This window comes from Hyperoodon ampullatus (genome assembly GCF_949752795.1).
Source record: "Hyperoodon ampullatus genome assembly, chromosome: 6".
Lineage (NCBI taxonomy): Eukaryota > Metazoa > Chordata > Mammalia > Artiodactyla > Ziphiidae > Hyperoodon > Hyperoodon ampullatus.
In genome coordinates this window covers 103759292-103774691 of record NC_136919.1, presented here as the reverse complement: position 1 = coordinate 103774691, position 15400 = coordinate 103759292, and the positions used below count along the sequence as shown (strand labels likewise).

Below are 15400 nucleotides of genomic sequence, written 5' to 3'. Positions count from 1 at the left end.
CGGATCTACTCGCCATCCTTCTTAACCCTGCTTCGTGATTCCAGGAGGCTGATCTTTATCAGCTTCATGGACCAGTCTCTCTGTGTCTTCAGGTTGGGTTTGGTTAATATGAACTACTGTAAGTGATTAGAAGTCAGGAGGAAAGAAGGCAAGGGTATTTATTTCCATGATCTGCCCCCTTCCAAACTTTAGGTTGGCAGTGGATGCCACATTTTCTAAGGTTACATCTCTTGTTGGGTGGGCTTCTCCTATAACTCGAAGACATTCTGGGTTGCAGGAACTGCTATCTCTCTATGCCCCTTCAAACCTAGTAGTTATAATACTGGCTTCTCACAGCTGCTAGCCTCAGGGTACTTCATCATCTCTTGGTTTCCCTTCATTCTTTACACACTTTAGTCTCTTCATTAAATGCTATTCCATCACTCTTTTAAAGTGTGCCATCAGTTTTTAGCTAGAACTGACTGATACATTGGTAGTGGGGAATAGGAGAAACGTTAAGGTAGTGTTAGGGAGGTGGGATAAACTGCTGTGGAGAGAGATAGGAAGAGAAGGATTTCAAAGCTTTTTATGACATTCTATGAATGTAACATGACTTCTTTATGTGAATGACTCTAATGTGGTCTTAAATGGCTTCTTAATTATTGATATTTGGTTGGGTTTCTGTTTCTTTGCATGCACAACCAGGATTGAACAGGGCTAAGAGATGTCTGGGATTTACATGACTAGATAATACTACTAGGATCTATCTAGATTCACTATATCATATTAAGACATCTCTCCCATGGAATCAGGAACATCCCAACCCAGTGCACATGCTAAGTTTTTATTGAAATTCAGTGAACTGCCTTGGTGTGAAATTAATTTTTATTGTCAGTCCCCTGTGTCGGCAGGCCGACTCTCAAGCCCTGCGCCACCAGGGAAGCCCTATAACACTTTATAGAGCTGAGAATTCAGATCTCAATCAGGATTTTCACTCTCATTGGAATCCACTACTTGCCTACGACAAATCGGACACGTAGAGTTCTCAGACAGCCAGCGATCAATGCAGTGAATGTGATATTCATGGGAGCAAGGTAGTATGCGAAGCTTGCTGTCTTCTGTGTACTCTGTAAGGCAAATGCTACAGGCTTTTAGTGCATCATTTTCACCAAAAGATCTTACAGCCAAATTGTCAATCTGTGCTTTGGTGAGTCCTGTAGTTTGGTATAGATCATCTTCATTTAAGAGGAAAAATTCTTGCAGATTATAGGAGGACCCAGAGTCACTTTCATCAGATATTATTAGGCTAATTTGTCTACCCCCTTGGCTGGTCTCTGATGATAAGTCTGATGATAAGTTTGTTTCTTCACTGCCTTCAAATATCAGTGAGCTAATTCCTGAATTTTCATCACTTGAGCTGGAACCGTAAATAGGACTAGAACTGGAACTAGACGTACAATTGGGGCTTGAATGACAACTCAGTGTGGAACTTGAATGGGTATCATAGCTAGCATTTGAATCAGAACCAAATGTACCACTACTACTACCATTAGGTGACTCTAGCCATTCCATGTTTTGACTTGGAGGTAAGACACTATGCTCTAAATTACTGTCACTGTCCATAAGGTTATTTGAGTTACTATATTCTGTCATTGTCTGCCTTAACGTGCTCTGAATTGGAACAGATGTTGTATCACTTAAGCTAGTATTTAACATTCTGCAAACGGGATTTCTAATGGTATTGACATAAGCTCTCACACCTGCCTGCTCAGAATGTGAATACATATGCCTCAGTCCTCGTTCACTTTCAGAAGTGACAGTGTTGTTTGGTGTCTCAGATGTTAACTGAGTTCTACTAGCTCTGCTGTCTCTCTGAGAATATGCTCCAGAATGAACTTGTCCTACTTCAAGATTGAAGGGTATGGTTGGATATATTTCCCTCATTCCCCAAGATTCACCACTGCTGGTTGTATCTGGAGAATTTTCTCCATGAACGGCATTCCTTGTTCTAGAAGTTTCAATAAGACCGCTATTTTGCAACTCAAATCCAGTCATTTGCTGTCTCCATATTTCTTGGTGCTCAGTTCTAGAAAATCTCGCATTCTCACTTAGCAGAGGCTGCTCAAAATTCTGAGAGGGTATACTATGATTAAGTCTTTGTACAATTTCCCTAAGTGAACGTGGAGGCGACCAACTTTCAATTCTTGCTCTGGTTCTCCGATACTCTGGGCTCCTACTTCTTGCTCTTCTCTGACTTGTGGTAGGTGGGAATTCCATTAATGTTTCAGTTGTATCTTGTTCAGACATAGATGGTCTTGTAAATATTGATTCAGATTGTGGACTTTCCACTTGCCTTTGGCTGTCTTCCATATTTTCTCTTCTGGGAAGTCTTGCAGATGCTACATATTCATTCTCTGGATTTGGACTCCCATTATCAAGGTTAGCATTTATTTCTAAACTGAATATGAACTGATCACTTTTAGGATTAATTTGGCTCTCTTCTCTCCAAGATTGGTTTTCTCTTTGTCCACTTGTCATATTTTCAGTTTGTCCAGAACAGTTAAGCCAGTCTATTAGAGAGTCACCAGTAGACACGTCATGTGAAGAGTCTCCTCTGTCTGTTAACAAAAAAAATGGGGACGGTGCATAAAAGAACTACCAAAATTAGAACCATCATAAAATAGCACTCTGAAACTTTGTTTCAAAAACAAACAAAAAATGAGAACTTAAATACTCAGATGTTTTCAACTGATTTCACATTTATAGAGTTAATATTTTATAAACTGCACTGTGTAGATTTATAAGTAAAGGTAGAAAAGTTTCGATTCCATCCAAAAAGGGTGAGCTAATCCTAGATAAACTGAGAGAATTTTTTAAAAAGGGAATCCGGAGGAAGTCTACTTTTCAGTATTTCATCATATACACAGCCCTGTGTACCACTGTCGGAGGAATGTCAAGAGACTTTGTTTTCAGTCCACTGTCAAAACACTAATGCAATTAAACAAGGTAAACACCAGTTAAGGTACAATGCTAGTATTTTAGTTCAATTTACATTATTGTCTAATTTTCCTTAGTCTCCAACATGACTACTTCTAGGCTCTTCACTTATGTGCTTTGGATAATCGATAAGCTGTTTTAAAATATAAGGTTATTGCCCAAACATAAACAAGTTTTATAGGTTTAAAAGTGTTTGCATTTTGAACACTTCTTAATGTTACCAAGATTTTTAACTGACATTAAATTGAAAGTCCGATCAAATGAATAGACTGAACCTAGCATGGTACCTATAAGACCATATTCAAGAGCCAAAGTATTATAGTCTCCTCTTCATTAGACTGCAAAATCCTCTACTTCTCACTGGGAGGGAAGCCACCAGACCTGAGTTTCGAGCAGGGTTTCTCAGCCTTAGCACTATTGACATTTTGGTGCTGGACAATTCTTTGTTTTGGGGAGCCATCCTGTGCATTGTGGGATATTTGGCAGCATCCCTGGCCTCTGCCCACTAGATGCTAGTAACACCCATGCCTCCCCTGTGACAACCAAAAATATCTCTAGCCATTGTCAAATGTCCCCAGGTGTGGAAGAGAGCACAATTGTCCCCAGTGGAGAATATTTGTATTTGCTTTTTTTACATGTCTATGTAGAAAAACTAATTCAGGAAGTAGGAGGGACTTTCAGTTGAGGTAGAAAACCAAGAAAAATACAAATAGGCTACTTTGCACTGTTTCCCAATTAAAACAACCCAAATGTGAATCAGGAAAACAAACAAACATACCTTGACATTCTCACCAAAAATCAAGTAAATGCCAGTTCTTTTTATGAGAAGTTACTTACCAAATTAATGTAAGTCACTTCTGTATAATTTACCATTTACTATTATGAAGTTACTATTTACTATTATGAAGTTCCTTATTCATCCCATCCTATTCCCTCCAAAAGCAGAATATACCTGTATTTTCATCTGAGTCTTGTGGTGCGTTTTCTTTAATTAGCTGAAGTCTTCTCAGCAACTCTTCTTCCGTACTTTCACCTGGAATGCCTAGAAGATTGTTGTCTCTCATAAGTTCGTAATCTTCTTCACTCAGATTATTTACGAACCTGGAGAAATCTTCTTCCCGAACCAATCGGTCCGTTTGACTTATGTGTTGGGCCGAAACTCCATCTCCTTCATCGTTGGAATCCGAGTTTTCCATCTTAATAAACAAGTGGAAAATTATCTGAAATTCACGACGTGGTGTTGAAATTCACCAATGGTCGTTTCGTTTTCTTCGCTTTCTACTTCCTGCCAGAGTGTCCGCTTCCGACTCAGTCGGATGACCCTCCGCAGAGATTCCTCCCTTCTCCCTTCCCGACTCAGTTCTGTGGCCCCTGGTGACGCAACAGTTGGGAGCCGCCTCTAGCCCAGAACTTGCTAGACGTTGCCTAGGCACCCATTATCTTCCCCGCTGTTACCGAGTAGGGACTGGATTCAGGTTAGGTTTCATTTCATTCAAAACCAGCCAATGTTACTGAGGGTTTATAGTGTACCAAGCACCGTGCTTCACCTCGTTTCACCCACATGAGCCTATTCTCAGGTTTTCAGGCTCTGATATGCTCTATTTATTCGTTACATTCCATTTGACTGCCTTCTTCAAAATGCCATGCCAAAGTCAGCCTAGTTCAATGCAGCAATTCTCATTTTCAGGTGCCCAGGGACCTCCGCCTTTTCTCCTCATGAATTTCTCAAATCCTAGACTCTCACTAAGAAAGCCCACAATTGTTGATAATTTACCAGGGCCCTGGCTGAGTCTCTTTAGTGTGTCCTCTCCCTTTTAACTGTTAATGGCTTCATCTTGCATTAGATGGTCCTTCAGTCTTGTTTCAAACAAACAAGAAACACCAAAACTTTGGCAGGCTTTTCTGCTCAGCCAGGGAATTCCTTCTCCACAAAAGCATCAGGTTCATTTTTGTCCTCCTTTCTCATAAATATTACAAATAGTACTTAAGCAAAACTAGCCAGAACATCACAGGAACTTTTAGGACAGATACATAATAGTTACTTTGTCTGCCACAGTGAGTACTGACTTTGCTGATTTTGTCGCATGTATCACCTGAAAGGCTTGGTGAAAATAAAATAACGCTCATTTGCAATGCTATCTGGAGGAAACTTCTAATTCACTCTCAGTACACAGCTCAGAAGTTTAAGGAGCTGTGTAAATTCACAGTTGTTGTTTTGTTCACGGTCCACAGCAGGCTTTCTTGTTTGTTCTAAAGGAGATGGAAGGATGGTAACTTTACTGGTGTGACAGTGAAGAATCTAAGTCTATGTCCTGCTTTTGACATTTGTTCGATGCCTCGTTTAACTTAAGCTAGAAAAATCAATCTTTCCCCTCTGAATCAAATCTCAGCAAGTCTTTGGATGAGAACAGAATCCCCTAGACTACCCTGCCTCCTTTATGGACTTCTGAGTGTGTTTGTTATCTTTTACTGAAGTTATTATTTTCACAGGGGAAATCGGTTGTCAACTTGTTTGCTGTGCCTCAATCAAAACTAGCAGTATTATGAAAATTCAGCGTGATTTGTACTCTTGATGCAGGAAACCCTAACAATCGTTAGTGTTCTTGAGAGTGATTGATTCAGTTTAATTCAATTCAATCAATTAAGTGTCAAGTATGTTTAGCGCTTGTTAAATGTCAGTCATATTATCGGATATTAAGATACAAAGATGAGTATATTTAAGAATCTGTTGTCATTAGAGTATAACAAACAATTGAGCTACACAGAGGTAAAATTACAGTTTTGAGGAGAAAGTGATTTGAGTGAGAGAGAAAATCGGTTTCACTGCATTTGGGTTTTAAAGGATGAATAGGAGTTTTCTAAGTGAATGAAAGGGGGAAATATTTTCAAAAGTGAGAACAGCAACTGCTAACACTCATAAAACAACAAGGATAGTAGATTTTAATTACTAAAAAAAGACATTAGTTAAATTGGCAGAGCAAGGCCAAAAAATGGAGACCTTTATGACATGTTTAGAAGTTGGACTTTATCATTAGTGCAATGGAAAGGTGTTGAAGTCTTTAGACAGTTGATGGTCAAATTTGCAATTTAGAAATAATATTGATAGTAGTGTTGAGGATGAATATGAAGGGCAACAGTTCAGATGGGAGTGTCAGAAATAGATAGAGGGCAGCCTAGGCTAGTGATGACAAGGATCTGAATCAGGGCAAAGGAATATGATTAAAATGAAGGACTTTAACAGATCTCTAGGCAGCAAATCTGACTAAACCTAGTAATATGTGGGAAAGAGGGAAAAGTGGGGAGGGGGAATATATGAGGGAAAGGCAGGGGTCAGGATTACTTCTGTATTTCTGTCTTTGCTTAGTGGACAGTGGTACCAATAAGAAGTAACACCTGATTCTGAAGTTGTATGGTTTAGCTTAAGAGGGAGCATGATTGCTTATGATTAGAATAGTATGCAAGTTACCTGAAGATTCAGAAAGTCTTACAGTCTTTCCAAATTTAGGTACAGAAGCACATGAACTAATAGCCCCGGATGTTTGGTGTTCCCTGTAGTTGGCTCTCAGTGTCAATGACTCTAGCTTCCTGAACTATTTGTTCCTGGTTGTGTCCCAATTCTGGTGCAAGTAACAGGGTATAGGGATCATCATCCCAGAGACCTACTTATTGACCTTGATTATTTAAATAGAAGCCACCAATATAGCTGTGCTTTACACTTAGTTCTCTCATGTCTTGACTTTCCTTCTGAGTATTGCAGTGTAGGTTCAGTAGTTTTTCCTCTGGGTGGCAATATTGCTGCTTTGGCCTTTGTTCTATCCCTTGTCTTGATATCAGAAGTCTTCTGAAGATGTTTTTTCTTCACGTCTCATTTCAGAGATGGGAGGTGCATCAGGAAGTCCGGAGGTTGACTAGAGCATCACTCTAAGTTGAGTTGGAGGGGAAGAGGTTGAAGATGGAAAGTTGCTTACTTTCAATCAGAGTCAAGCACTTAAAAATTTGGCCAATCCATTGTTTATGATGTGGTGAAAAAATGGGGTGTGTGTGAGCAGATTTAGCTGTTCTTTTATCCTGGTTGTAATAATGGAGTTTTGTAATCAGGAGTTTTCTTTTACTGACTCTGTCCAAGGAAGCTTCTGAAGAGATTCTATGACTCAAAGGGAGACTGAAAATAAGCAAGAGATAGCATTCTCCCTGAATATGGGTAAAAGGAGTTCCGTGGCTTTAGAACTGTAAGAAATGATCAAGACATATATTCCAGATACCTATTGCAGTATAACAATCCATTCCAAAACGAGTGGTAGATACAATAGAAACCATGTTGTTATAGTCAGGACTTTGTGAGCTAAGAATAAAGATAAAGAATACTGGGGATGGCTCATCTCTGCTCCATTATGACTGGACCTCAGCTGTGGTGGCTTGAATGATTGGAGATAGATTAGACAACTTGACTGGTGTCATATGTCTGGGGCCTTGGTTCTGGCTAAGTTTTCTTTGAGTCACATCTTTTGGTGCTGAAATGTCCAACCAAGATGGCATCTTCATTCACAAATCCGGGGCTTGAGTTGGGCTGCACATGCTGAAAAATCTGGAGCTGGTTTTCTCTCTGTCTCTGTCTTTCTCCATGAAATTTCTCAGTGTAGTTTTGGAGTCTTAGCAACCTGGATATCTCAAAGTAGTTGAACTCTTACATAGTGAGTGGCTTCACCCAAAGTAAACATCTCAAGAGACTTGGCTGGAATCTGTAAGTCTTCCTATGACTTAACCTCACAAGTGCAAGAACACCTTTTCTCTTGCATTCTGTTGATTGAATAAGCCACTGGATCAGCCCATATTCAAGAAGTGGGACACCACATTCTACCTTTCAATAGAGAGGTAACAAAGATTTTATGGTTACTTTTAATGTACTATAGCACATGATGAAAAAAATCTTATAATGATGACTTTTCAGTTGAAGTGGAAATTAATCTCTCCCTCTGTCTTCTGAATTGCATTATTCTCTGGGTAAAGATAAAAAAAAGGAGGACATAAAATCTGAAGTTCTTTGCATTCAGCCTGATTTTAAAGATACCCGATTAAGGATCTTTTTATTATGTAATAGTTTTCCCACATCAGAGACCACTGGTAATATTAAGAGCTATTTACTGAGCAACTGTAGTTGCTAGACACTCTGCTTGTGTTTTTAACTTATTTGATCTCAAGCCCCATGCAAGATAGGTATTAGTATTCTCAGAGATAAAGGCATTGAGGCTGACGCAAATTAAGTGATTTTCTCAACGTTACAGTAATAGATGGTATGTTTAGGTTCAGACAAGGTCTATAGGATGACTCTCACGGTTTCGCTCTACTCTGCTATGTTTAATGAAAACACAATTTTAGACATCATTACACAAATGTAGTAAAATCTCAGTTAAATGAGATGCTTGAATCATGTTTGATCATTTTCGTGTGCCATTTCAATTCTGCTTTGGAGTTAGTCTAGAATATCTTCGTTTTAACTTAATAAAGAGTAATTTTAAATCAAGAAGTAAACATAATTAAAGCTTGATAAGATATTTCATATTTTTATGTCTTTTTCTTTCCTACCAGAAGGATGGGTTAAAACCTTGAAAGCATTGATGCAGAAAAATGAATCTAAATATGCATGTCTCATGGAATCTACTGGAATTGGTTCTTTGACACAAATACTTGTTTTGAATCTAAACACGAAATTCTTGTTAATTGAAATCACAACCTTTCCACTTACATAGGCTTGACACTAGGAATTAGTTTCATCTCTTCCTTATGCTTACCTCTAATTATGGAAATAAAAATGTATTTATTTAGCAAGGTCTCATCCCTCTTATGATTTCCTTTCTTCCTGGTTCTGCTCAGATTTAGACTTTTGATAGCTTTTCTATTAGTGCTGTGTCAGTGGTTAGTTTGCTTCTATGCTTTCTCTAGTTTTGAACCATTTTACACACTTTCTCTGAGGCATGCTCCAGGTTTGTTATTCACAAGCAAGTTAGTTCATATTTCTGCACATTTGTTTATCTGTAAAGTCTTAGCTCCTAGATTATTGTAGTAAATAAATAAACTGACATATACATAAATAATATTCTGTTTGTTTGAAAAGCACTCTGACTTTTTGTGAAAGAGACTCACTTCCCAATTTTAAAGCATTAATCTGAGGAACAGGGGCCTGCTGGAATACTCCCCAGGGACAGAGGCTGGCGGGTGCCATCTTCCTGCTCTCTCTCTGCCTTGATAAAACTGAAAGGTGCCATCTTTTTTCCCCTTTTTCCTTTCCTGCAGGTGACAACTTTGTGCTCCAGCCAGCTGGCTCCTTCTTCCCTGCTCTTCCTCTCTCTTGCTATATATATATATTTTTTTCTTCTTCTTCTTCTTTTTTTCTTTTCCCTCTTTCCCTTTATTCAAATGGTGTCATCTTTGCACTCTTCCCACCGCCTCACTCAGCCAGTAAGCATCATCTTCACACTTTCCTTCTGATGTGCTCCAGAGAGCCAGAATCTCCAAGACAGGAGATCCCATTTTTGTGGCCTCCACTCAGGGGATGCTCCTTGATCACCTGGCTCTGGAGGCCAGGAGGGATTTCTTTTCTGGGTCCCATGGGACTGTAACAATTGGAGAGACAGTTCTTGGCAGGATACCACCCCCAGGATGTACCACTACACATCAGACTGAGACACAGCCCCAGCCTTTACATGAAAAAGGCTCATTTGCTAGTAGGGACAAGTCTTAAGAGCAGGCTTCAGGTTTAGCACACATCTAGAGGCTACGAATGTGCTCTCAGGGAAGGTAGGCTTTGGGTGCCATCTCTCCACCCTCACTCTGCCTTACTACAGTTCACTGGTATCTCCCAGAATGGAGCTTGTACACTTCTCTGAAGCACTGTTTTCTTGTGACTGCTCCCCAGGGAACACCTTCAGATTGCTTGCTTCTGGGGCACAGCAGGGCTTACACTTGCAATCTCACAAGGCTAAATATATTTGCATTCTTTAAAAGCTGCTACCAAATTTTCTGGCTTCCTATCAACCTGAATCTAGGTGCTGTCTGAGATCCTCCACTTTGGGTTGCTCATTTGTCTTGGCACACCCTCAACTGCTGGGATGGTGTGCCAGGTCTATTAAAAATAAACTGCTTAGACAATCACAAAGATTTGAGAGGCAACCAAGAGTAGACAGGGTTAAATGACAAGGTTCATCTGTCACACAGCTCTTCAAGACTGGGAGATGTGGCTATTTCACTTAATGCATAGAAACCAACACAGAGAGTCAAGCAAAATGAAGAAAGTGAGGACTATACTCCAAAAAAAGAACAAAATAAAACCTCAGGGAAAAATTTTAATGAAATGAACATAAGTAATTTACTTGATAAAGAGTTCAAAGTTATGGTCATAAAAATGCTCACTGAACTCAGAAGGAAAATGGATGAAAACAGTGAGAACTTCAACGAAGAAACAGAAGATATAAGAAAGTTCCAAATAGAAGTCACAGAACTGGAGAATGCAATAATTGAACTTAGAAATACAGTAGATGAAGCACAAGAAAGAATAGGTGAACTCAAAGACAGGTCAGAGGAACTCATCCAATCAGAGAATAAGGAGGAAAAAAGAATGAAAATAATGAATATAGCTTAAGGGATTTATGGCACATCAAATGGAATAACATTCACGTTATAGGAACTCCAGAAGGAGAAGAGAAAAGGGGGCAGAAAACATTTGTAGAAATAATATCTGAAAACTTTTCCTAACCTGGGGAAAGAAACAGACATCCAGATACAGGAAGTCCAGAGAGCTCCAAAGCAGATCAACCTAAAGAGATCTATACCAAGAAATATTAAAATTAAAATGTCAACGTTAAAGATAACAAGGGAATCTTAAAATCACCAAGAGAAATACAACTTGTTATATAACTTGTTATATACAACTTGTTATATAACTACATCAACCTAAAAAGCTTCTACACAGAACAATAAACAATCAACAAAATGAAAGGGCGAGCTACAGAATGGGAGAAAATATTTGCACATCATGTATGTGATAAGGTGTTAATATCCAAAATATATAAGGAACTTATACAATGGCTATATATATATATATATAGATATAGATATATAGATATAGATAGATATAGATTTTCAAACAATTCAATTAAAACTTGGGCAGAAGAACTGAATAAAAATTTTTCCAATGAAGACATCCAAATCACCAACAGGTTCATGAAAAGATGCTCTACATCACTAATCACCAGGGAAATGCAAATCAAAACTACAACGAGATATCAACTCAAAGAGACTAAGAGGTAACAAATGTTGACAAGGATGCAGAAAAGGAAACCCTTGTACACTGTTGGTGGGAATGTAAATTGGTACAGCCGCTATGGTAAACAATATGGAGTCTCCTCAAAAAATTAAAAAGAAAACTACCATACATTAGCAATCCTGCTTTGGGTATATATATATATATATCCAAAGAAAATGAAATCACTATTTCAAAGAGATATCTGCACTCGCACGTTCATTGCAGCAGTATTCACAATTGCCGAGAAATGGAAACAACCAAAGTGTCCATACATGGATAAATGGATATAGATGATGTGGTACGTACATAGATGGAATATTTTTCAGCCATGAAAAAGAAAAAAATCCTGCCACTTGCAACAACATTTATGGATCCTTGGGGCATTATGATGAGTGAAATAAGTCAGAGAGAGAAAAATAAATACTGTATGATATAACTAAATTGTAGACTCTAAAACAGCCAAACCCAGAGAAACAGAGAATAGAATGGTTGTTGCCAGGGGTTGGGGTTGGGGGAAATGGGGAGATGTTGACCAAAGGGTAAAATATCCAGTTAGCACATGAATTTCTGGGAATCTAATCTACAGCATGGTGACTGAGGTTAACAGAACTGTATTATATACTTTAAAGTTGCTAAGAGAGTAGATTTTAAATGTTCTCACCGAAAAAAAAAATGGTATTTATGCGAGGTAACGGAGTTGTGTTAACTAGCTCCGCTGTGGTAATCATTTCACAACATGTAACATACCAACAGGTTGTACACCTTAAACTTACACAATGCTATATGTCAATTACATCTCAATAAAGTTAGAAAAAATACAGAAAACAGACTGTTGCACAACATTCAAGCAAAAATACTAGTTTTGGGCTGCTTTTTCTTGAATTTAGTCATCGTTCCTTCTCGAATCTGTTTTGTATCACATGATAGCAGACTCATACAGGCAGCTTACTTCTGATCAGGCGCAGCCAAAAAGAAGCAACTGAGGGTATATGGGAGTTTAGGGATAAGCTACGAGATTTCTCCCTTTCTTCCTCTACTTTGTGAAGATTCTCCAGCAGCAACTTTGTAACTTCCACGGCTCCAACTCCAATGAGACAGAACTGGTATGGTCTGACATTGATGATCATTTAACCTGGCCCTGGACTCCTTTACAACCCTCTGCTTAACTCTGCCTTTCCAGCATAGGGGTAAAAGTAAATTCCTGTTCCTACTAATCACTCCATTATCTAGGTGGCCCTTCTTTACTTCTCAGAAGTTTCATCACTGGTGTTCTTAATACCCTGTATTAAATTTATTTGCAAAGACTTGAAACAATTTCTATTTTATTTGTTATGGGCAAATACAGTATAATAAAATTTCCAAATATTAAAAAAAATTAGAAGAGACATGAAATCTCAAAATGGGGAAATGTTAGCCACGTTTAGGAAGAAAATGTACTAATATTATTGGAGGAGAGAATTCAGGAATTGGAAGATAACACTAATGAGTTTGGAAGGTATAAGACTGTGGAGAAGTTTGAATGGTGGGCTTCATGCCACAGGAAATAGGGAGTGATTCAAAGTTCTATAAGGATTGTGCTCACTTCAGCAGCACATATACGAAGTTTTATAAGATTAATCTGAAAGTGGTAGGCAGTTTGGAGTATGTGATGGAGTGATGTCAAAGAAAAATTGCACCAGATGGTTAAACAGACAAGGAGTACTTTACTCAAGATGACTCTTTAATAAGGGAGAGAGACTGAACTCCGTTCTGCTGAAACAAAAGGCATGGAAGTTTTTAGATGCCAGGATGAGCTGTAGGAAAAATAGTAGAGGATGCTGGAGAAGAGGTTGGTCAATATAATTAGACCATCTCTGTTTGCTTTGGCTCTTATCAAAGTTAGGCTCCTATACTCCCCACAGAGACTGGGAACTAGGGGCAATACCTTTCTTGAAGGTTATATTTCAAAGAGCTGACTCCCAGGTCCTTGAGAAAGACATTTCTGGGTTGGAAAATTATCAAGTGACTAGGAGAAAATTTACATCTCAAAGGGGCAGAGAAAGAATTTACAATTTCAAGTTTCTTAAAGTAAATGTTTTCAGAAAAGGGAGGTTAGGGGCCTATGGTAAAGAAAAAACCTGTCTGAAGTTTAGCCAAACTGAGGGACACATTAAGGCCATCTTGATCAGTAGTTAAAATTAGCATTACCTTCAGGAAGGTTATTTTATAAAGAAAAGCAATGCTTTATAAACTTTCTCAGAAGAATCAAAAGTAACTGTCTGCTAGTTAGATACAGGTCAGGAATAATGAGAAAGGGCAGTTACAAAGTTAACTAATGTTCTCTGTGTTGTAGCTTTAATAAAGATGAAATAAGTAGAAAAAATAATCCATTGGTACACGGTGAGAGCCAACTGGATGGATTGCCCAATTAGAAATACTTCTTTATTTTCTAGTCATTATCAGTCAAGGATTAACAAACCTACTTTTATTAGATATACTTCTGTCTAGGGATTGAGAAATATCAATTATTTAAACTTAATCACTACTTTATTTCTGTGAGATTTTTAAAAATATACTTTGGGGAAAAGTAATGGAAGAGTGATATAGCACTAAAACATTGAAGTGAATGACATAATAAGATCCTATCTTTCTCAATTTAAGGAGAAAAAAAGGGAGGGCAAAAGAAATGGGCAGAAAGTAAGTTTACCTACCAGTCATTGTGTCAAGTGTTTTCATATATTTATCTAATTTAATACTCACAAAACAATGACACATAAGGAAGATATTTATCCCAGTCCGTAGATGAAACTCTGTTTACAAAGTAATATATCAACCAATTGTAGAGCTGACCCTTGAATTTAAGGCCTTACGTCTGTGGAAATGCAAGAGCCAAACCCTGCTAATACAAGGTGCTTAGAATAGGTAGTCTTCAGTGAGCAGGAAAATTAGAGCATGCGTGAACTGATGACAAGTTTTGCTGATCTAGTAGCTTTGTGAGATTTGTCTAGATTCAAAGGCCCTTGCTCTACTAAACCATCAAATTAGAGGTGGTCTCCTTCTTAAACAACCAATATTTGCAGAGCTATTCAGACTTTGGGTCATGGTATTTTTTCAAGGATTAACTATTATCACTGGCTTTTCAAATTTTAACTTTAGAAAGTCCTTGCTTTTGTTGGAAGCAATGTTAAATTTGGATGCAGTTGTTTGCAGTGATGAAACTTGGTCGCCCTCTGGAGGTTATTCTCAGGTCCGACTAGCATACCTTAATTTTGAGAAAGAAGTCAGGTCTTAACAATTTAACAACTCATTTTAAATGTGTGGAAATTATGTATATACATTATACTTTTTTAGAGGTTACAAAACATTGAGTTCAAAATGCTCAAAATATTTTAAAATGCTGAATTAAACGTTTTATGGCATAGCATGTTTTGAATTCCTGTTCTCCCTTTGGAAATGGAGATGGTCATCATTCTCCTTTTATCATGCAATATCTATACTGGGACTAAAACCGTTATTTTTCCTCCCCTATTATAGGAACACATGGGCAATTAGTTCTATAAATTGAATGATAAAACATATGACACAATACTATACACTCAATTACTACTAAGATCTTTCATTTTAGGCTTAAAAAAATCTCTAAATTTCCAATTAAAAAATTTTTTTTCTTTCTCTCAGAGATAAAACATCAGAGCTTACAAGAACCCTTAAAAACAGAATGGCTCAAAGGATGAAAATGTTTTGCTCCCTAGTTCATTCTTGTTCAGTTTTCTTGTAGAAGGTGTATTATACCAGTTAGTGTAAATTATACAAGCAAAGTTCTTGCCATATATTGGTGACAGCTTTTCTACATAAAGTAAGCAGTTAAGGGGCTTCCCTGGTGGTGCAGTGGTTAAGAATCCACCTGCCAATGCAGGGGACACGGGTTCCAGCCATGGTTCCGGAAGATCCCACATGCCGCGGAGCAACTAAGACCGTGCGCCAAAACTACTGAGCCTGCGCTCTACAGTCCGTGTGCCACAACTATTGAGCCTGCGCTCTAGAGCCCATGCGCCACAACTACTGAAGACCGCGCACCTAGAGCCCATGCTCCGCAACGAGAAGCCACCGCGATGAGAAGCCCGCACACTGCAACAAAGAGTAGCC

General features: G+C 38.3%; 1 protein-coding gene across 1 annotated transcript; it reads right to left on the bottom strand.

Moving 5' to 3' along the window:
- Nucleotides 1-957: 957 nt before the first annotated feature.
- On the bottom strand, nucleotides 958-4172 carry LOC307054872 (E3 ubiquitin-protein ligase RLIM-like; the record flags this gene model as incomplete). Its single annotated transcript, XM_079706740.1, has 2 exons — nucleotides 958-2597; nucleotides 3929-4172. The coding sequence occupies 2 exons, from the start codon at nucleotides 4170-4172 to the stop codon at nucleotides 958-960; spliced, it is 1884 nt and encodes a 627-aa protein (XP_079562866.1).
- Nucleotides 4173-15400: the final 11228 nt, after the last annotated feature.